Here is a 22515-nt window from a genome sequence, read left to right as displayed (position 1 = left end):
CCAGGCAGAAGTTCCCCCGCCCAGCTCACCTCTGCTGCTGCAAGTGTGCCTCCTGGGTGCCCTGGCTGCCTGCATCTGGCAGGGCCGGGGAAAATCCTTCGACGGCTCTGGGTCTGGACATGGAGAGCTGCAATGAGCAGCTCCCCGACCACCGCAGCAGCACCAGTGGCCTCCCTCAACACTCCAAACCTCGTGAACTTGCTCAGCTGGAGCGTGGGCTGGACCTTGCTGAGATTGGGTGTCTGTAAGCAGTGAAGGACGCCTGGTCACAATGCAGCACCTGGGGTTGTTTTCTGATTTTGGCTGACCTAGAATTAATTTTGATTCTAGTAGCTGGTATGGTGTTATGTTTTGGATTCAGCATGAGCATAATACTGATAACACGCTGATGTTTTCAGTTCTTGCTAACTGTTTGTACTAATTCAAGGTTTTTTCAGCTTCTCATGCCCAGCCAGCAAGAAGGCTGGAGGGGCATAAGAAGTTGGGAGGGCACAGAGCCGGGACAACTGGCCAAAGGAATATTCCATACCATTTAACATAATGCCTAGTATATAAACTGGGGTGAGTTGGCCGGGGTGAGGGGTTGATCACTGCTCGGAAGCTAACGGCATCAGTCGGCGAGTGGTGAGCAAGTGCATTGTGCATCCCTGGTTTTGTATATTCCAATTCTTTTATTACTCTTGTCATTTATTGCTATTATTATTATTTTCTTCCTTTCTGTCCTATTAAACTGTTCTTATCTCAACTCACAAGTTTTATGTTTTTTTTTCCGATTCTCTCCCCAATCCCACTGGGGCAGGGAACGAGTGAGCAGCTGCGTGGTGGTTAGTTGCTGGCTGGGATTAAACCATGACAGAACATCACAGTCCATCCCTTGGTGACATCAGAACCCATCGCTCAGGGACATCACCGTCCATCGCTGGGGGATGTCACGACAGGCCATCCTCACCCATGGCGCTCGCCCCATGTCTGGGGTTACCACGACGCCACTTCCCGCTCCATCCCCCCATCTGTCATCTTGTGCTCGGCATCAGTGTCTCACGCCAGTCACCGAGGCCTCAGCTGTGTCTTCCCAGGGCCCCGTCAGGTTGCTCTGGCCAGGGCAGACGTCTGCAGGCACATATGGCAAGAGGGTTCACTGGATAACACCTTGTGCCTCCCCGGGAGGCTGCAGGACAAAGTCCCACAGGCTCTGCCCACACCCCAGCACTGCTGGCCAGCCCTCCGTGCTCCCCTGCTTCTTCCCACAAGGCATCACAGGCAGCACTTGGCTCGCCCTCGTGGGTCATCTCCTGTCTTTCTCTCCTTCCCATCAAAACCATGCTATGTTTCTATGATTCTATGATCTGTTCTTAATGGCAAATCTATCATCCTTGATCAAACTGTGATAGTCAAGAACAACTTCCCACACCATCTATCTGTTGCCAGTGTTTTACGTTCATCTTAAGGGGTCAGAGTTACAAAGAGAAATTACAGTATTTAACCCCTTTTATGCTGTGTTTGTACTTTGGTTACTGGGTTTTTAATGGTTAATCGAAGGCTATTACCCTACAAAAAAGAGGAAATGCCTCGCTTTTGGTAACTCAGCTCCCCATCTGTCTAAAGGTTAAAGCTTTAGGCATTCAAGAGACAGGCTTGAAAGAATTGCCCCATTTATAGAATTAATTCCTGCAGGACCAGACAGTAATTACAGAAGTTTAGCAGTTCAAAATCAGCCTTGATTTTCCACAAAGCATCTCATGCTTTCTCTAAGAGGGAAAATAATATACATTACTTGGTGGCCCAGCATGGGCAAGGATAACATTTTTTTATATTTCCCATGCTATTTCAAGATCTATCCTAAGGAAATGAAAAACAAAGGAAAAAATTTCAAAGCATTTCCCATCTTTCATTAGAAACTTTATTACATTAACCTACAGGTATGTGAAATGAAATGAATGGTAGTGAAGGGCAGAATGATGAACATCAGTCATCTTTGGAAAATAGATATATTTTCACAACAAACCACTTTTTTGTCACAGCTAAGAAAAAAAGCCAGGCATACTTGATAGGTTTTCTTTAAAAATATATTGCAGTTCAATCATATCAAAGTGAAGTCTTGTGGGCTAAAAAACTGAAGATAGAAGAGTTAGGTTCAGTGCTCTAGCACTAGTATGAGTGTACTGAATGACAAGATTTTCTGTACAGTAATTAATAAACATGCACCCATTTGTTTTCAGTCATTTAAACTACTATATATGCAATCTTTAAAGCATTTTTGTCAAAATTAGCTCTCTATTCTTCAGTCTGGACTTTAGAGCTTCAGTATAAGGATTACTATTTGGACACATACCTAATAAAAAATTCAGTTGTAGTCATAGTACTTGGAAAATCCAATATACATTAAATAACACATTCCCCACTTTTGATTTTGTTTTATCCTTCAATACTAATTTGACTTTGCAGATTGTCTCAGCAGAAAGTATGAGTACAATGAAATCTTCTTTCCCTTGTAATCTGCATGCACATCTCCAATTAAAATTAATGGGAGTTCTCTGGGTAGATCAAGATAAGGACAAATTTTATGCATAACAGTGTGTTATGATTAAAAATCTTTGATATAGTAAAAAGCCTTGAGGTTCATTGTGCTTCTAAATGACCAGAATTAATATGCCTACATTATCTAAAACCTAAAGTTTGTACTCACTACCTACTTTAAAATCAGCTATTAACTTTGTGCAGCATTTTGCACTTTATTAAACTGATAAAACATTGCTAGGGGATAGCTATCTCCATTTTCAATGCTATGTTTCTCACTATTGTATTGTGAATATATAGAGGCAAGGCATCTCTTTCCATTCCTGTCTGTGGTAAAGCCAGTTCTTTGAATAGATGGTGTTTGCTAAAATTATTATATCAACTTACTCATTAAGTTCCCACCACAATATAGTAAACATGTTCAGAAATACTTAAGTTCTCTAAAGAGCATACTGGGATCTACAAAAAGGGCTATGTGACAGTCATGAGGATTGAGTCGGGAGTCTCTTAAACTGACAGCAGAGTGTACTTCAGAGCAAGCCACCCTAGCTGTACAGGAGACAGCAGGATTGCTAATGCAAGTCTCATGTGCTTTTTTCCTCTGGAATGATATACAGGTATCATTTAACAAGAATGTATTACCCCTGCAGGCAGTCTGTTTTCTGAGTGTCTACCAATGATCATTCACTGAAGTAAATTCAGAAGTTATTTACTTGACCTATACGTATTGCAAATCTGGCTCAGATATATGCAGACATTGCTTATGCTAACTACACAGCAGGAGCTTCACCCACGTATAGAAAGACAGACTTTGGTAATTTGTATATTTAGAACATACAGAAGAGGCAAAGTTATCAGAAACTCATCTGTTTTCATGAATATTTGTCTGAATATATCACTTGAGGATATGTGACATACCGGAAATTTTCAAACAAATATAATTTATTCAGCTCTTCACTTTTTCATATAAAAAAGAACTGTTTATATTATGAAGATTAACTTATCTAGTGGTCTTCAAATTTTACAGAGTAAGAAAATAAATTTTTGTCAGCTCACAATTGCTAAATACAGCATTTGCTATTCATGGCTTCAGAGAAGAAAAGTTTTATTTTGAAGTCTGTTTCACACAGTACAAACACATGAATATACCAGTAGGTCTACGTGTTATCCATATGTACACAAACACAATCAATACTTTGTCTTATGGAGGGATTAAATGGTAACTGGCTTTTGAAATCTTGTAGTTAATTTCTGTACTTGCAAAATTTAAAGATAATCAAATTATTTATTCCAAGGATATACAAGAAATGCCCAGGAAATTGCAAAACAGCCAGTGCTCATGGCCAGCAAGAAGCAAGAATGTTAAAGAGCACTTCGTACAGGGATATACATTCTCAGGCTTGGGCACATCTGCAATGATGTCTTTGGATGCAGATCTCTCATTTGTCACCTCTTCAGTGACAACAAATAAAAGCAAATTGTATTTCCATTTCAGCTCTGGGGTTCCTTTTAAAAAAATTTTCCAAAAGTTTTTTCAGTTTTTCTTCCAGTTGATGCTCTGTTGCATTTAGTGTTCCAAAGGCAACTGGTTGTGATTTTCTTAGGAATATATCAATGCTGTCACAACAGTGATTATTCTTTGTCTCAGACTGTATTGCAGTCCACATGTAAACATAAAAGCTGTCGTGGCACTCCCTGTGCTAAGCCAGAGAGCACATACACCAAACTCTTGACCTATCGACTGCCCTTCACATCGTTATAGTATATGACAGGTCTCATGTGCCAAAATGTGACCCCAACACAGAAAGAAGAGAGGACTAGTGCTTCCTATTATATGCCCTATGATGCAAACACCTGTATCCTTTCCCCATCAATCAGGGATATGCCAACCCCCAGAACAAGCTATTCACAAGAAGCTACAGAGTTACTGCCAGGGCAAGGTGGAAAAGCCTGCTGGGATTATGTTACAAGCATGTTAGCAGGTAGCATCACTGACAGCAGCAGCAGCTGGAAGGAATACTGCCACGTAATTTTTAGGTTTCTAAAGGTAACTTTCTACTGAAAGAGAATGTCCAGTCTATAGCAACCATTTTATTTTTAGGCTGATGTGTTTGGGGGACAATTTTGCTTCAGTGGATGGATACCTTGGCAAATTTAATTTCCACCAAATTGCACAGTTCGTAACAGACTGTTTTGGAGGGAGAGAAAGGAGCCTTTTGGAAAGATGGTCTCCATCCATATAGTCAACAGAATAAGCTAACCTTTAAAGAAGGACTGTTTTTTACTTTTCTTCTGCATTCTTGTTACTATCCTCGACAAAACCACCTTGACTTTTTTCCCAATTAATTCATTATGTTAAACTATTATGTATTAGCTAACCACCTCTGATAGACATCAGTATGACATGAATTCTTACTTTAACCTCTCCCCTGTGCCCAGAGGTCTCTTTAACCAGACAAAATAAAGTCCAGTTGGCAAAAATGCAAAAGAAATGGATACACAGTAGAATATTTTTGCAGTTACAAGCTAGATCACTAGAAACAGACACACAGCATAAAAATGGAGACACAAGTTAATGAAGAATGGGGGGTACATGTGTCACATTATTAGCAATGCAAAAGACCAGCTTAAGCATGTATTTCCCTACATCAACTATAAAAAAGAAAAGGTGCCTTTTTAGCAAGTATGCACAGAGATTGCTTCATTATTTCTAAGAAAAAAAAATCAGAACACTTTACTATTTTTATCCTATATTACAGTCATTATTACTACCTGTTTATAAAATGTAAACCTTTCCTTGCAGTTAAGATTTACAGCAGTCATCACCTTTGTCCACTCCTTACATAATCAGTCCATGGTGACCAAAAAAACCTGATTAAATTTACATATTTTATGAAGTAATTACTGATATGTTATGGATTATTAGTTGTGTATGGCAGAAATAGTGGTCAGAACTGCAACATACAGAGTTGAACAGTAGCAAAAGATTTGTTGGAGACTGGTGCTGGGTCTGGAGTACCAAGAGATCTTGAGGCATCATATAATATTGATGTATGCAATGCTTTTATCTCCAAAACTATTCAAGCAAGGTATGCCCATCACCAGTAATGGACAAAAAAGCCTGATGATGGATTTCCCAAACAACTGCAGTATTGTGCTTATTTATCCCCATCAGATCTTGTTTCTTAATATGTCTTGACTAAAGGTCAGAATGGAAGGTAAAATTTGGCAAGGCAGTTTTTCTTCTACATAACTAGTGAATCAGATCACCTGTATAAAATGGTATTTGGTAAATTGCACTGTCCTGGGAGTATTTCTACTCTGAAACACGACAAACATGAAGTCTATATTTAAAGTTGCTGAAATCGGATGTTATCACAACTGATCTGCAAACTAATATTTTTAAGCTGGTATATTACAGTATAAATGTGTTGCATACCTGTTTCTATAAAATTTACTGCCATGAGAAAAAGAATGATCAGGATCCCCAGAGTGTGACATTTGTCCATCTGTCACTTACTTACATACACAATACAAACCTCATGTTGAGATTCTGTTTAATGTACAGCAATTGTCTGCTGGACAGATTAGGAGCCAAATATGATGGTAAACTAGAGGAAGAAGCACAACCATGCCACTTTGCCCCTTGAGAGTCCCACTGTGCTACACATCAGCTTTTGGGGTCATTCACTGCTGACCTCCTTCATAGAGGATGTGGGGCTATCTCGAACTGGTAGCAAGTCATAATGACATGGAATATGGCTGTTTTTTGGAAGATCATAAGGATCCTGGCTGAAACGTCCGGTGCTGCTGAATGCTCCCTGGACAACACTCACTGTAGGTTCTGTGATAAAAGACAGCACATACACTCAACACTAGAAGCAACAAACAGAAGGCAAGCACTGTATTTCATTTCAGTTTGCATTACAAAATACCCTCTCCTTTCTGCTTCAATATAATGATTCCTTGTCATGCTGAGTCCTGAAATGCAGGTGGAGAAACAAAGATTGCTGTTAAGGTGTTTTGGCTTTACACTAAGTTACACCTGTGGGCTTGCAACAGGGCCCTGCCATGAGTATATTTACTGACAGAAGCAAGTGGACCAGCATCTGTTCTTTGTGTGTGGACAAACTAAAAAAAAACCACAAACCATAAATTTGGGGGTTTTAGTCAAGATTTTATAGAAATCCTTAGAAACACGATGGGGATATTGACGGATTTCAGAGGAATCTCTAATTGAGGACAGAAAAGCAAAATGGTATCCTATGACATGTGACATACACTTTATTCCAGTCCAGAGATCATTAGGATAACTACCATTCCACAAGACCCCAAAGTTTTCTGTTACTACAGTAACTGCAGCAATGCAGTAACTAGATAGGGCCCATATGAGTGAAATACTACATCTGTGGGTGAAGATGCTGTTTTTTCTGATCAAGAGGAGGAAACAGATCTTTTCTATCATCTCTTCCATACACTTACTCCAGCTGCATTCAGTACTTAACAGCCTAATCTCCAGTTGAATTATACTGCAATCAAATGCTAAGCTTATCTTATGCTGTTGTTTAAAGAAAGGCTTTCAACCAGGGAAATTCAGAGGTATCTCTATGTTATAGAACAGAGCTGAAAGTATTTCAAACTCTGTTCTTGTGAATAACACCACTTATCTGAAAAGAATGAGATTGTTAGTATAGCTTTTGAGCAGAAAATAGAATCTGAACACATCAGCATTTTTTCATGTGTTTTAATTAAACTGATTCAAAGAAAAAAAGTCCTGTGCTCTTTGTTCTTAACCTTCAACATCTAGAAGTAGATTTTGTACTTACCAACTTCATAAACGTTCTTATTTGCTGAAGCAGAGCCAGCAATCTCAGCATATGGGGAGTCCCTGCGTGCTGGTGACTTCATTTCAACATAGCCACATTCTGAACTTTTTGGTACAAGAGCCGGTGGGTCTTTTATAGTAGCATATGGGTTCTCAGAACTGCTTAATGAACAATTACTTAAATTGTATTCTGAGTTCTTCACTAGATCTGCAAAAAGAAAAACATATTAATCTCAAGCATGCTACATACTATGGACATTGCTACTAAACGTGGCATTCTTTAATTTTGAGTTCTAAAAAGTCACTCATACATGAATATTTAAATGGAAAGCTCTTTTATGGGCTTGATCTTGTCATCAGCAAATTCCTGTTGCAAAGTTTTAGCACCTTCAATTCTGGTTAAAACAGTAGCTAGCATTAAGTACAGATAATGTGCAGAATCAGTTTTTAATAGGCACTTCGGAATACTTTTTGCCTTCCCAAGTGCTGAACTCAGAACACTATTAAAATAAGTGATCTAACACTGTTCCCAATAGCAATGTCTGGGCAGATGGTAAGGTGACTTCTAGGGATGGCCTGTTTGGTGCAAAGTCTGAGTATGCAGTCACACTAAAAGAGTAACCAGCTTCTTATAAGTTTCTGTAAGGTGCACGCAGAAGAACTGAAAAGGAAACATCAGGTTGCTTGTCATTTCAGGATTTAACTGAAGGACAGGTAACTGTAGTTTAAGAGAAGACGTATTTTCTTACGCTGGAAAGAGATTTTGTTATGTCTATGTTACTTGGTTCTCTGTGTTGTTTTGTGACATGCTGTTATCTAAGCTTTAGAGCTGAGACTTGTTCCCGACCCTGAATATCTAGCATGATACTGACCTTGGTGAACCTGTCAGTGGATAGCTGCTCCTAACTTCATGACTCCTTTAAGACACTTTAAATTGGGCTTCCCCTAATCCTCCAAACCAGGAAATACCAGGTATAATAAATCACTCCTTAAGCTTAATTGTCCTGTATTATACACAAGGTGACAAACCAGCTGCTTTTGTCTACATATTTAACTCATTATTCATATGGATTTATCCACACTTTTTTCATTGTTTGGATATTTAGGCATTCTAGTTACCCTTGGCATACATTAGTCGTATTACAAAAACAGTGACACACACCAGTATGGTCCAGTATAAAGTCTTATGAGAAAACTGCGTAATTCAAAAGCTCAAAATATCATCACTACTATGAATTTCTGAAGCTTTTCATTCCTCTCTATGAATTCATGTTTTGATATCCTTTCCAAAGGCCTGCAGTGAATGGGATGAAGCACTGCAGGCTTGTAGTCATGCAGTCCTATACTGACCATGCCAGTTGCAAGAGGAATTGGCTCTCTTTTAAAGCCTTTCATCAGAGGCAGCATGCATCCTTACCTGGTTCACTAGGCTGAATTCAAGGGCCATCCCCCTTCTGCTGTCTAAAGTACAGCCATTTCATGACTCAAGCATTACAGAAACATTTGATGGATGTGACGCATAGAAGACTTACAAAGGCTTGTTTTTTTTTTTAAAAAAAAACTCAAAAAAGAAAAAAAAGGCAAACAAACTTCATGCATTGATTCAGTGTCTAGGAATAATTTTGTCCAAAATTATTTTATATTCTCTTCACACAGAAACCAAAGATAATTTAGAAGAGTAAACTGATTGTCCCTGTCATTTCATCTAAATGGATCAGGAAAAAACCTCACCTTTCAGGGACTTTCCCAAATATCCTCTATCAAGTCCAAAAGCACCTGAGAAAAATGATATAAAAACAGAGTAGTTTTAAAATCAAAGAAAAGTGATTACATAACAGCTTCTAAATCTTTAAAAATTGCTTTGGGACTAATTCCTACCTTAGCGGAATAATTCTCTTATAAGCACTGTGAAACTGCCCAGTCTATACTAGGCATATATGGCATATACTGGGTTACAGAAGCATTTTTACTATTTGCTTGCACACTTTCAAACAGTAGTTTCCTGAACAGGGAAGGTGGTTAAGGTCGTAAGGGACCATTAAATTATCTAGTTTGACCTCACATATGTCACGGGCCATTACATTTCCCCCAGTTACTCTTGAATGAACCTAATAACTGCTGTTTGATTAAAACATATTTTTTGTCTGGAAAACCGTATCTACCAGAAAGGCATCCCATCTTGACCTGAAAATCTCAGGGTATGCAAAGTTCACTCCAATTCTTGGTACTTTGCTTCCAAAGTTAATCAATCTTATTGTGTTGTCCAAGGTCACTCTGTTCCAGTCCCTTGACCTACAGGAATGGCCTAAACACCTAGAGCCTAAGCCTACAGCTTTGCAATTATCTGTTAGTAACAGTTTTCTATCAATATAAATCCCAATATAAACATCAGTAATCAGCAATGCCTGACAACTGTCTTCAGAGACCTGGCACTTACCTGGTAAATAATCCATTCAAATAGCTTTGATTGATATCATGGAGTGCTAATTTTTTCATCAGATTGTATTGTGGTACTATGCTAGAAGCCTTACAAAAGGCCTAAAATAATTTTATCTATACAATATCTCTATAAACAAAATTCATAGTTTGCAAGAATGAAATTATGTTATTTGAGGATACCTAAACCAATTAATTTTATTCCCATCCCATCCATATTTATTAGATCTCATGTCAGCTGTTCTGTTGTTTATACCAAGACTAATGCCCAGGTCACCAGTCTAGAGCTACCCAAGTAACTCCATTTGATTTCCTAGAAAACAGACATAATATCAGCATTCACCCAGTCCTCTAGAATCTCCCTGTTACTCAAGATCTACTGCAGTGGGTTAACTACAGCCAGTATCTCTTAGGAGTCCTAAGTGCTAGTACAAATGCTCAAGAAAATGTAAAGTTGAACATTTAGCATTATGACTGAAAACCTTTTCTAAAAAAAAACAGATCTAAGCCTGAACTGTGGTTAGACCAAGGTTGGGAATGACCAGGAAAAAAAAAAAGCTGCATGCTGTTGTCCTGATGCCCAGAATCTGATACTGATAAGGACAGAAATTAAGGTAATTAAATGATCTAAATTATACTGGCACTGAAAGTCCCTTTTAAGGCTTTCACTGGTCAGAGATACGGTCAGTGCAATCCAGCCATTTTGGAATGCATGAGATTGGGAAAGGACGAAAAGACAGCAAAAGATAGCATAAAGCAAGGTACAGCAACTCTCACCACTTCTCGGGAATTTTTCTTGTTAAGGACAATGCTCTGTCTTCTAAAAAACAGGAGGTTTAGCTGAGAAGATGCTTCTAGAATTTACATCTGAAGCAGTTCAGATGATGAGAAACTACTTTTTAAATCATTGATTCCATTTGGTGGGGATTAAAAAAAAAAAGGTTATATGTAACCTCTCATTTATTTAATACAAATATGTAATTTTGCCAAAGCAGACCCTTATTGTACAATTGTAATCATTTTTTTATAAAAATAATTAATAAGCAAATCTTTTTATAAAAATAAGATGAGATATTTTGCATATCATGTCTGCACTGGGCATCGGATTGATTCACCATTCCTCACAAGGAGTCGCTCTTTTATCTTTAAGGGTACTGCCTTAAAGGAAGGTCAAACCCAGAACCCTGAACCTCACACACAGTCTGACAAGCCTGGCATTACCCTGAGTGGAGAACCAGGAAAACATCTCTGCTTTCCAATCCATCCCAAACACAAGGAATAACATCCTCCTTTTTTTTTTTTTCTTACCAAGCTCATTGAGGTAGCCACCATGTTTCCAGTCTGCAGGCAGTGTTCCTGTGTAGTCCATGATGGTGCCTCGTTTTCCAGGTTCCACATTTTTAAGGTTCACAAACAGCTGATTGTTCTTTGCCTATTTCAAAGAAAGGTAGGTAATAAAAACTGAAACTGAGGAGAAGTTGCTGAATTTCCAGGTGATAATCAGGGAAAGCAAAAATAAACCTAATATGAAACATTAGGGAACAAAGTAAACCAAAGGCTAACCTACACATAAGCATCCAGTTTTTTATGCTTTACCTTTGCCAGGGTCAGTCTGTCCATGTTGTTGGCATGAGGTGGGGTGGTGCATTGAGTTAGAGTATGATAACTAGGGTTAGAGAAATAGTGACTGTTAGCACTTCCACCATTACTGTGAGGGATGGTTTCTGAAAAGAAAAAGAAAGGAAAATGAACAACTAAAAATAACATGGCGTTTCTTTCTTAGGATATGTTTTTGACAGTGCTGCACTGATTTCAGAACCTGATTTAGAGTTCCTTGAAAAAAATTGAAAAATCTTGCATTCATTTAAAGAAATTAGAGATACAGAGCAGTAACTGACTAGTCATGTCCTCACTTTCAGCAGAGCATTCCCAAGTGTTACTTGCTAACTTCTTTTTCTGCTGTGGTCCATTGCTCTCTTTTGCCTCTCTAGTCATAGCATTATCCTAATTATAGACACTTTTACCGTCAAGTTCACAGCAACATTTTCTGGTGCTTCAAGAGCACCACCACCTTTGCTGATACATCTTTCTTGACTTTGACAACTGTTTCTGCAGGCTTCTTTACCTGCTTCCTTCCTTAACAGCTGTGTGCAAAAGACAGCATTGCCTAAAGTTTAATGTACCCACTGCATCCCAACTCACATGCACTTTCATAGGTCGAAAACTCCTGATTTGTTTCAGGAGCATTGCTCCTTCCCTTCATTTGTTTCAAACTCAAGCCACTCTGCTATCTGCCTCTCTACAGAATCTTGCCACAGCGTGACACACTTGCCACAGTGTGAAATCCTCATTTTCTACAGCTATAGCAGACTTTCTGTATTCAAGCTGTTGGCATTGAATTTAAAGTCTCAGTAGAAACCATATTTTGCCACACTTTCGAAAACAGGCACAGAGGAATAGAAATGTCCATACCTCCACTGTTTAATGCAGAAAAACATTTCAGGGTGCAAAATGTTACACAGTAAAGCAAGGTATATCGAAGGTCACTTGTTCCTTATAATTAACACATTTTACCAGGGTAAGCCACCTACATAGTATCAAAAGCAGAGATTAAAAGACTATGATGCAGAACAAACTAAGCAGCTATAAATGGTGGGGCAGCATCCTTCTGAACTTGGGTGAACTGTCTCTGATAGCTGAAAGGTAAGCACACAAGTCTACCATAGCATCCCACTGGTCTCGTGTGCCAGTTCAGCAGCACCACTGTCAGTGTGGTCTCAGGGGCTGCTCTCCGGCAAAAGGCAGTTGAGAGCAGTGTCTCAGTGTTCCTCTTCCTAAAGAGGGAAACCCTCCCCTGCCTCTCTTTCCAGGAAGGCTTCCAAGGCAGAATTGTAGACACCCTTCTCAAAACTGAGTATGTTCCTGCTCACAGCAGCCCTTGCTAATGCGAAAAGGTGAAACATGCACATTCAAGTCCTGTAGGGGCAGATCTGAACCCCTTCAGAGCTCAGCTAAAAATGCACAAAGTCAAGAGATGGAGAAAAAAAAACCTGCTCTAAATGTCACTTACCTGAAATGGTGTAATCTGCATTGATGACCCTCATAGCAGGGGTATAGGTCACTGCGGGCATATTTGTTTCTTTTCCTTTCTGCTTATGTCTGTAAATGATGAACAGCACTAGCAGGAAAAGCACAACCAGGACAAGAATGATGATGCCTGCTATAGCCCCTATCTGGTAAGAATCAGCAGGGATGGCAGTACTGGTACGGCTTAAACTGTTCAAGTTTCCCACTATAATTACACCAGCTGAAACAGAAGAAGAAATGAAAATATGTGGCATAAATTTAGAGGCTGATGTGTTAGGAGCAGAAGACAATATTTCACTTTGAAATCTTTCTGCTACTTTAACTGTATTCAATAATGCAAAAATAGAACTATGTCAGAAATCAATGTGACGACAATTCTAGCCTTAAGGAAAAGCATTCATCTTCCTCATAGAAAGAGATATTTTCATGGAGTTGAAAAAGTAAGAACATTCTCTAGGCAAAAGCACAGAGCAGGTAAAGCACATGCTCTATCAGCAGCTTTGGACAGCACAGCACTGTAAAACATCTCATACAATCTACACTTGAGTGCTTTGCTCCAGTAAACGATCACTGAGGCATCTAATACTTATAAAATCTACAGAACATATATAATTTAATAGAGTGGGCTATTTAAACACACATGCCTTATCAGATTAATTTAATGAATGACACAGAGATGGAATTTAATAGGTTAATCCAAGTTTTATATAAAACAATTACAATAATTTTATTGCATGTAGGCTTTACCTTGATCACACCTGGCCCCTTTCCAGCCTGGGCTGCAGTAACATGTTCCTGTGATGTGGTCACAGGTTGAGTTGTTCAGACAGTCACATATCTGTCGGCATCCATACCCATATGTACCTTGAGGACATTCTGCACAAAATAAGTGCAAACAAAAATTATACATAGTCAGTACTTCTCAAATATTTTGGTATTACGGATCTACAGCACCATTCAGGCTACGATTTGTTTCTAACCCCATACGTTTTTGTACATGGCCAGCAGATGGCAATGTGTTATTAGTGGTAGACCTCTATGGGCAAGATTTTAAGTGGACCCCTCTCTATGTGTGTGTGTGTGTATGTGTATGCGCAGGAAAGGAGAAGGAAAAGAAGGAAGTTGCATTCCGAAGTGATTGTCCCTTACCTGTAATGTTGCTGCCACTAAGGCAGTGAAATTAGGAAGGAAAAAAAATAGATTAAAAGGGTACAAGACAGTGAAGAAATGGACAAAATGTGAACAAAATGCCAGTTCTACACTAGAATGTCAGGTCTCTCAGGTTACTCAGATTCCAGTGCTTGAAAAATCACGTAAACATATGAGTGAAGCCAGACATCTGTCTGGTGTCATGTCATATGACAAATATGCTGATGTGGTAAAAGAGCAAGAAATAAGGGCTGTAAGAATGAGTCTAATATACACCATGCATTTATATAAAAATAAAACTGGTACTAGGCTTCTTATAGCATACTTTGATACTGTAATGGATATACTGAGAACCTACCTACAGAAGAAGAGTGCTAGATTATGAAGAATAAGCTAATTGGAAGACTTTTACATTATTTTTTCTCTCCCAGAGTGATTTGAGTACAATAATTAATTACTGATCAAAGTGTCTTCTACATCAGGCAATTAGCATGGTAGAGAATTATCCTACACTAATAAAAATTATTTCTTTTATACTGCCACCTCTGTTACTGTGTGGCTTGTTACATTATTGTAGTTCTGATGGTTTAAGAAAGTATGGTATTTCTTCCCCTTCTGAGACTCAATTTTCTGAAATCTCTCAGGAGTTTTGTAATTATATTAATTTGTTTTTCTTCTTGTCTTTTTAAAATATCTAACTCATCTTTTCTGTATTCCTAATTTAGAATAATTTACATGATAATTTAACACAATAGATTTTAGAGAAATGTTCTTGCAGTCTTGATAAATCCAGACTCAAGTGGAATTTCATGCTTATATACCCTCTCCTTCTCTTGGTTACATTCAATAAAACAAGAATATAACTATTGAAGTCAATGGCTGGGCAAAACCCATCATGTCATAATATACTCTGGCATTTTGAAATCTGAACTGGAATAAAAAGTCAATTTTTAAAACTGACGTTCAAATTCAGAAATACCAAAACATTTAGTTTAATATTGTTAAATCACTATTACCAAATTATAGGATGAAATATAAAAACTATAAAACATAATAATAAAGTTAGATTTGCCAAAGTATTCAAAATGATCTTTTGATCATGACATCAGGAGAGGATCTTAGAAAGTTTATCTTTTCCTAAACATTAATGCTCTTTGAAGTGAAACACTGAAATCATCAGAGCGGAATAAGAAAATTTAAATATGTAATAATTACATGCTGCCACCTATTATTTCACTGAAGTAAATATATTCCTCTAAACCATTCAGATTTTGCTGCAACTGTATTTTTGTTAGGAAAAAAAAATCCACTTCTAAATTTTTAGTGGTTCTACCATAAATGTTGATTAGCCTTAAAAAAATAACTCCTAGGGGCTAGACCAACTGCTGAGGGAATAAAGTGTGCCTATAGAGATGGTAGTAACCTCCCCTCCCTTCTGTTACAGGTATGACACATGTATCTTGGCCACTGCACAGCCCTTCAGATCCAGATGCAGCTAAATCAGTCCTGGTTATAGGTAATACTTAGTGTCCTCCACACATCAAAAGCAATGCTTTGTGCACAACGCTGATGCCAAAGATGGGTTTAAAACTTCACAATAGTAGGTTGAATGGATTCCTTTGCACTGCAACATAATGCATGAAGTGTGTGAGCACCACTCTGTAATGTTAGCAAAAGTCGGACTAACAGTTCTGTGCTTATGAGCCTGATTAGTCTTTTAATGTTGTACAATGTTTTGCCACCGCTGACATCAGTGGTGTTATTCTTGATTTTCTTGGGTAAAGAATCACACATATGTGAAAACAAAATGCCATCTATTACGCTTTTGTAATCCAACTGTATTGTAAAACCACATTGCAAAGATTAATTCTATCCACTAGGATTGATGTGGTACTTCTTTAGTTTTCTAACTATTAGTTTTCATTGTGGTTTATGGTAATGAAAATTACTTGGATTCATTTGTTACTTTTACATGACAGAGTTGTTGGAGGTTTTTTAGCATTATGTCCAAAGCAACTAGAATGTAGTACAAATGCCTTTTCCATGTAGCTATAAATTGAAAGAAATGGCCATCACAATCATAATCAGTCTTAATAACTAATTCTGTGGGCTTTTATCTGTTTGGAAAAAGCCTAGGTCCAACTCCCGAAGCTCTTTCTCCATCAAAATTCCCACTAAATCCAAGAGGTTGTATCACAGCTGTAGTCAAAACAACAGAGGGTTGGCTCAGGGTTCAGTATTTGCTACCAGGCATAAACAATTCCCATCCCTACTCACTCTGCTCGCAGTGCTTCCCCATGAACCCTGTGCGGCAGGTGCACTGCCCACTGATGTGGTCGCAGTCAGCTCCGTTCTGACATTGGCATATCAATGCACAGTCCTTCCCGTAAAACCCTAGGGGACATCCTGCAATACAAGGAAGGGGACAGGGAAAGGCGTGAAAAACTGCTCTAGAAATAAAATGCAAATATTCTGGTTAAGTATGTTGTTGAGAAGTCATTGCTCTAGCCCTGCTACTCAACATGGCATTCTGTAAACACAATAGATCAAGACCCACCCTATTTTAAGTGGTTTAAAATACACATTAGGCAAAAGCTACATAAAAATGAGGTTGGGAAACTGTGCGGACAGCAGATGTTCAGAAGGCAGCAAGAAGGGCGCTTCAGAGAAATGGGTTTAAGAAGATATTTGAAGGAGGAGAAAGAGGGCAGTTTGTGAACAAGAGCAGGGAGTCTGTTCAGTGATGAATGAACCTTTGGACACACTTTCTGTACAGTTGATGTTGAAGCATAAAAAATTAAAAATAATAACATATTGTATCTCAGCTCCTCACAAAGATACCATTTCAGTATGAAGAAGACATATCACTGCAAAGAGATCATTATTCACCAGCAGGAAGCAAAATAACCATGATAGCTGACAGCTGAACCAGTATAGTGAATGTCTTCCAGAGCTGCATCTATATGGCCCTATAATATATCTGTTATTTCCTGCCATTATGACATTATTCAGTTGGAAAAGGAGAGTTCTGATTTTATGAAAAATGTGTATTTAAACACTGAAGGCAAAACACAGTTAGCAGTCTTATTTTTCTAGAGTTCTAAGATAATGGTTGTGCCCAGATTACAGACAGTGGGGGTGCTTGGATTGAAGATAAACCAAATTGAAGCTGTAATATGATAAAGATAAGAAGCCAGCTTCATCAACATCTATCTCTAACAAATGTTTATTTCTCAAACTTTATATAAACTCTTACCCAGCATATAATGGGTGCCATATACCTACACCCCGTCACTGCACAGCTTGTATTTTTATTTTAATGAAAATCTCTTGGGAAAAACATCAGTATTAATGTATTAATTACATGAAGAAAATTTAAAAAAAAATTGTAACATTACAGTCTAGTGACGTTAAGTTTCTAAGTTCCAAATAAAATAGCTTCTATATCAGTATTTGAATTACAGGTGCTGAGCTACAGCTGTTGTTGCAATTGCCCTCGGGTGGTAGCAATTACAGATACAAGATGTACTGTATGATCACTTTGCAGTGACAACAGGGACTGTGCCTCAGTAGACCACAGCCACAGCTAAGCCAGAAGCTATTCTCATGGCTTCAGTCAGCTCTGTGTTATCTTACAATCTTGGTTGTTGGGTCCCTGCTGCTAGAGTACTTTTGGGGGGCGTTTCAGAGAGGGAAGGAATTAGATGGTACTGTCATCCCACCCTGTGGGGAACACCTGCAGAACACCATCCATGCTATAGACTGCACCCATAACCACACATCTGCAGTGGTAGCATATGAATGTCAGTCATTCATTCTGCATGTGCACATGACAGACTCTTCCACAGGGATGCCTGGCTGCGGCCAAAAGTTGTCTTCCTCCAAAGGAAGGCTAAAGAGAAGCCTGAATGTAGTGGCCAGCACTCTGCCAGTGCTTATACAGGGGCCTCCCTGCAACCATGCAGGTAATGTATTGCATCTTCTGGATCAAAAAAGGTTCAGCAGCATGGGAAGAAATCAATGAATGAAGTGTGAAAATTCTGAAGGAAAATTCTGTCATTGATTTGTAGACTAAGAACGGATAACAAAAGTCACTTACTTTGTGTACAGTAAAGGCCAGTCCATCCCGGGGTACATTTGCATTCCCCATCGTAGGCACTGCAGTAAGCTCCATTATGGCAGTTGCACGTGTGGATGCAGTTTGGTCCCCAGTGGGAAGGTGGGCAAGCTAAAACAACCCAGAGCAATTAATTAATCTCAAATGACAAAGATCCTTGATACCCATGAATAGAGCTGCTTACATTCACATATGACCACTGCTTCATTTGGGGTTTATTGTTTTTCTTTTAAATGTATTTTTGGGGCTGCTCCCTTCTGATCAAATAGCCAAATTTTTTTTTTTTTAACTAAGGAATCATTTTACTCTAGCTAAAAAGTGCTGAAAAAGATTGAATGTGTGAAAGAAACCAGTGATACATACTTAATACTCAGGAACTAGGATACTTGTACCAGCTTTCTCATAGAAAAAGTCATGTAAGTTTCCTTTCTTAATTTATTTTTTCATCTGAAAACAGTTCAGTTGAGCATAGTCAAGGGGATATGCCTTTTAAGCCTCAGAGGTGAAGGAGAATAAACAGAGAAGGTTGAAACATGTCTTATAGCCTATAGCTTTAGACCCAATACTAAGCTTACTTCTTGTATTTCCACTGTTAAATTCTACAAAATTGCCTAAATATAGGCATATAATCAGGACTGTACCTTCATCAAGTTAAGTCAGTTGCTTCCTTGGGTCCATTAATCAATACAGTATTTCTAAAAACCAAGTAATTATCTATGAACTGGAGATTTTTTTCACTCACCATCATGTCAACATGTTATGAGGTAGAATTTTACTGACTGCTTTGAAAATGTCATGGTGAATGAAACTGATACGACGTGCTGCCATTAGAATAGTGAAGTGGTTCCAAAATGCTGATTACTATTCAGAGACAGCAAAAGACAATTTTCTTCATGTCAGAATACCACTAAGTACAGAAGGTACTCTAAGAATAGCCCCTTTCTGTTGATTAGGATTCACATCCTGAGGTTTTTAGTTTCTTTAGTAAATAGATACATAATTCAAAAATAGTTCTGTTGAAGTACAACATGAGTATTTCATAGGAGAGAAGAAACAGGTCAGACATGGAAGCCTTAGCCTTATTCCTGTGTAAGTTTAAAAAGGCTGATAACTTCTTATTGTTGTGTACTGATTTGGTTGTCCAGAGACCTGTGTGTGAGCAATAAAACCTCTTGAATCCTTTAAATGTTTGCATAATGACTCATATATGTGTGGGCTGTATTTTTGCAAAGTGTTACCTTTGCCCAAATTTCACTTCATTAAGAAATATATTACATTGCATTGAAACAAAAAAAAGTACTAAGTGTTTTGGGTTTGTGTGGTGGGGTTTTGGTAGTGGGGGAGGGGCTGCAGGGGTGGCTCCTGTGAGAAGCTGCCAGAAGCCTCCCCGGCTCCAAGTCAGACCCAACTCTGGCCCAGGCCAAGCCCATCAGCGACGGTGGTAGCGCCTCTGGGAGAACAGATTTAAGAAGGGGAACCTGCAGTGAGTAGTGGTTTTGGAATGTGAGAGGAACCCTTCTGCATATACCAAGGTCAGTGAGGAAGGAGGGGGAGGAGGTGCTCTGGAGGAGGTGGATGCCCCTGCAGCCTGTGGTGAGATGGCAGGCTGTCCCCCTGCAGCCCATGGAGGGGAGCGGGGGAGCAGATGCCCATCTGCAGCCCATGGACGACCCCACGCCGGAGCAGGGGGATGCCCCGAAGATGGCCATGACTCCATGGGAAAGCCCGCACTGGCGCAGCCTGTGCCTGAAGGACTGCAGCCCATGGGAAGTACCTACGCCGGAGGAGTTTGTGAATGACTGTCTCCCGTGGGAGGGACCCCATGCTGGAGCAGGGGAAGAGTGAGGACTCCTCTCCCTGAGGCGGAAGAAGCGGCAGAGACAACGTGTGATGAACTGACTGCAACCCCCATTCCCCGTCCCCCTGTGCTGCTGGGGGGGAGGAGGTAGAGAAAACTGGGAGTGGAATTGAGCCAGGAAGGAGGGAGGGGTGGGGGGAAGGTGTTTTAAGATTTGGGTTTACTTGCCATTATCCTTGTTTTGATTTGATTGGTAGTAAATTAAATTTATTTTGTTTTTTTCCCCAAGTTGAGTCTGGTTTTTGCCCTTGACCATAAGTGGGGAGTGATCCCTCCCTGTCCTTGTCTTGACACACAAGCTTTTCTTTATATTTTCTCCTCCTCATCCCACCAGGGACCAGGGGAGAGGGGGAGGAGTGAGCAAGCGGCTTCATGGTGCTTTGTTACCAGCTGGGCTTAAACCACGACGCTAAGTTTGTTTTTTGTTGTTTCCACTTCAGTTGTGCCTTATAATGACTTTTTTTTTGTGTGTGTGTGTGTGTTTGAAATTAGTGGTCAACTAAGAAGGAATGTAAATCACATACAGACGAAAGGTTAGAAGTTTCAAAAAGGTCGCTAGTTCCAAAAGAAATTAATGGAATCATTATTTTCCATGTGAACGAAAGGCCTTTATACAAAGCAAATAAACTTCCTCTGTTACGGTCCATGAGCACAGCCTCAATAGACGCTTCCATTCATATTGTTGGCACCATTTTCCTGTTATTGATTCAGTGACTAAGTCCCTCCTCCTCCTAAATACCCCTATTCTGCTACTCTCCCAACTACCTACTTATTTTACCATAAAAACAGGGACCTTTGTTGATACTGGCTTCTACAGGAATAGACCTAAGATTTATTTTGGTATCATATTGAGTAGTGCATGCTAATCACTTCACAGAATTTAGCCAGCAAAGGTTTTTTTTCCAAATTGACCAGATGTTACATCTCACTGGTACAGAGCCAGTTAACCTGAACCAGTCAAACCATAAATGATATAAACCAATGAGGCATGTTATTAGGAAACGCACCTCCCTGGAAACCCCGGCACAATGTCTTTTGAATTTTGACATATCAGGGTCTGGTACAGCTTCTTTTATTCATAAAAATGGGTTGACTGAAATTTTGGCATGCATGTGTTTCAGACTGTGTGGACTGTGGCACCGTTCTGTGACCATCTGCACAGGCCAAGGACACTCATCCTACCTGATCCTCAAGGCAGAATTGTGGGCACTCATGAGAGCAAAGGCTGCAGCTCTGGCTGGGGGGTCTGCACCATCCATCCCAGTGGTGGCCAGTGCCTCCACCCAGATGGAGCTGCTGAAGGGAGAGGCTGCAGTGCAGACCGCAGACGGCAGGCAGTGCCTGGACCTTTCTCCTGGGGCAGTGACAGGCAGCAGGCCTGCCTGCAAAAGGTGTGCCCAGGTGGAGGACCTCCTGCAGCAGGTGGCTGAGCTGCAGGAGGCAGTGAGAAGGCTGCATAACGTCAGGGAGGCTGAGAATGGGTTAGGTAGCGGGTTCCAAGCGCAGTCTGCAGTGGACCCACTGCCCACGGCCAAACAGGCAAAAACTCCCCCACTGGCACACACAGAAGGGAGGGGAGCCAATAATGCAGAAGAATGGAAGCTTGCAACAGCAAGGACCTGCAGGAAGAAGAGACATCCCCCGAAGCCTGAGGTGCCCTTGCAGAACCGCTTCACCACTCTGCAGACTAAAGAGGGAAGACCTGTCATATCAGGAGAGACGCTGCAGCTGAGTAAGGCAGCCTGATCCGCTCCCCGTATAACAACCAGTCCAACTATGAAGAGGTAACAGGTGATGGTAGTAGGTGACTCTCTTCTGAGAGGTACAGAGGCACCCATTTGCCTACCTGACACACTCTCTAGAGAGGTGCACTGCTTACTGGGGGCTTGTATCGGGGACGTCATCGAGAAACTACCAAGCCTCATACAGTCCACCGACTATTATCCGCAGTCTGAGGAATATGAAGAAGGATTACAGAGCCCTGGGAGCAGCAGTAAGGGACTCCGGAGCACAGGCAGTTTTTTCATCAATCCTCCCCACCAAAGGGAAGGGGTTTGAAAGGGCCAGTCAAATCTGGTGAATCAGCAAATGGTTATGGGACTGGTGCCACAGCCAGGGGTTCAGCTACTTAGACCATGGGACTTGCTTTGAGAAACCTGGTCTACTGGGGGCTGATGGGGTGCATCTGTCAGAGAAGGGGAAGAGCATCTTTGGTCATAGGCTTGCCAAGCTGGCGAAGAGGGCTTTAAAATAAGTTGCCAAGGGAGGGGAACCCCAATCCATCCCAATCCTACCAGTTTAATGCCAGTGTCAGCGATAGATGCCTGGAGACTGCAGAGGGATCACAGGTCAGCAGGAGAGCACCTGAAGAGCAGCACAAAGGAATTCCAGCCACTCCAGCCAGTAAGTCAGCTTCATTGGAGCCCAACTTAAATGCCTCTGGGCAAACACACGTAGCATGGGGAATAAACAAGAGGACTTAGAGACGTGCACATGCCTGCAGGGCTATGATCTTATCGGCATCAT

The 22515-nt window shown here is 40.2% G+C and overlaps 1 protein-coding gene across 4 annotated transcripts in view; it reads right to left on the bottom strand.

Annotated features, from left to right (window-relative positions):
- Positions 1–1877: 1877 nt before the first annotated feature.
- Positions 1878–22515, bottom strand: part of MEGF10 (multiple EGF like domains 10) — a 112625-nt gene continuing 91987 nt past the window's right edge. For all 4 annotated transcript variants that reach the window (XM_052778335.1, XM_052778339.1, XM_052778337.1 and 1 more), the window contains 9 exons: positions 18114–18242; positions 16292–16420; positions 13613–13741; positions 12849–13085; positions 11375–11502; positions 11087–11210; positions 9074–9118; positions 7344–7550; positions 1878–6361 (listed from right to left, as the gene is read on the bottom strand). In XM_052778335.1, the coding sequence (XP_052634295.1) occupies positions 6201–6361; positions 7344–7550; positions 9074–9118; positions 11087–11210; positions 11375–11502; positions 12849–13085; positions 13613–13741; positions 16292–16420; positions 18114–18242 (1289 nt within the window). In that variant the 3' untranslated portion in view covers positions 1878–6200. The remainder of the gene's footprint in view (positions 6362–7343; positions 7551–9073; positions 9119–11086; positions 11211–11374; positions 11503–12848; positions 13086–13612; positions 13742–16291; positions 16421–18113; positions 18243–22515) is intronic.

The sequence above is a fragment of the Harpia harpyja genome, chromosome Z, assembly GCF_026419915.1.
Source record: "Harpia harpyja isolate bHarHar1 chromosome Z, bHarHar1 primary haplotype, whole genome shotgun sequence".
Classification (NCBI taxonomy): Eukaryota; Metazoa; Chordata; class Aves; order Accipitriformes; family Accipitridae; genus Harpia; species Harpia harpyja.
This window is presented reverse-complemented; position numbering and strand designations above follow the sequence as displayed.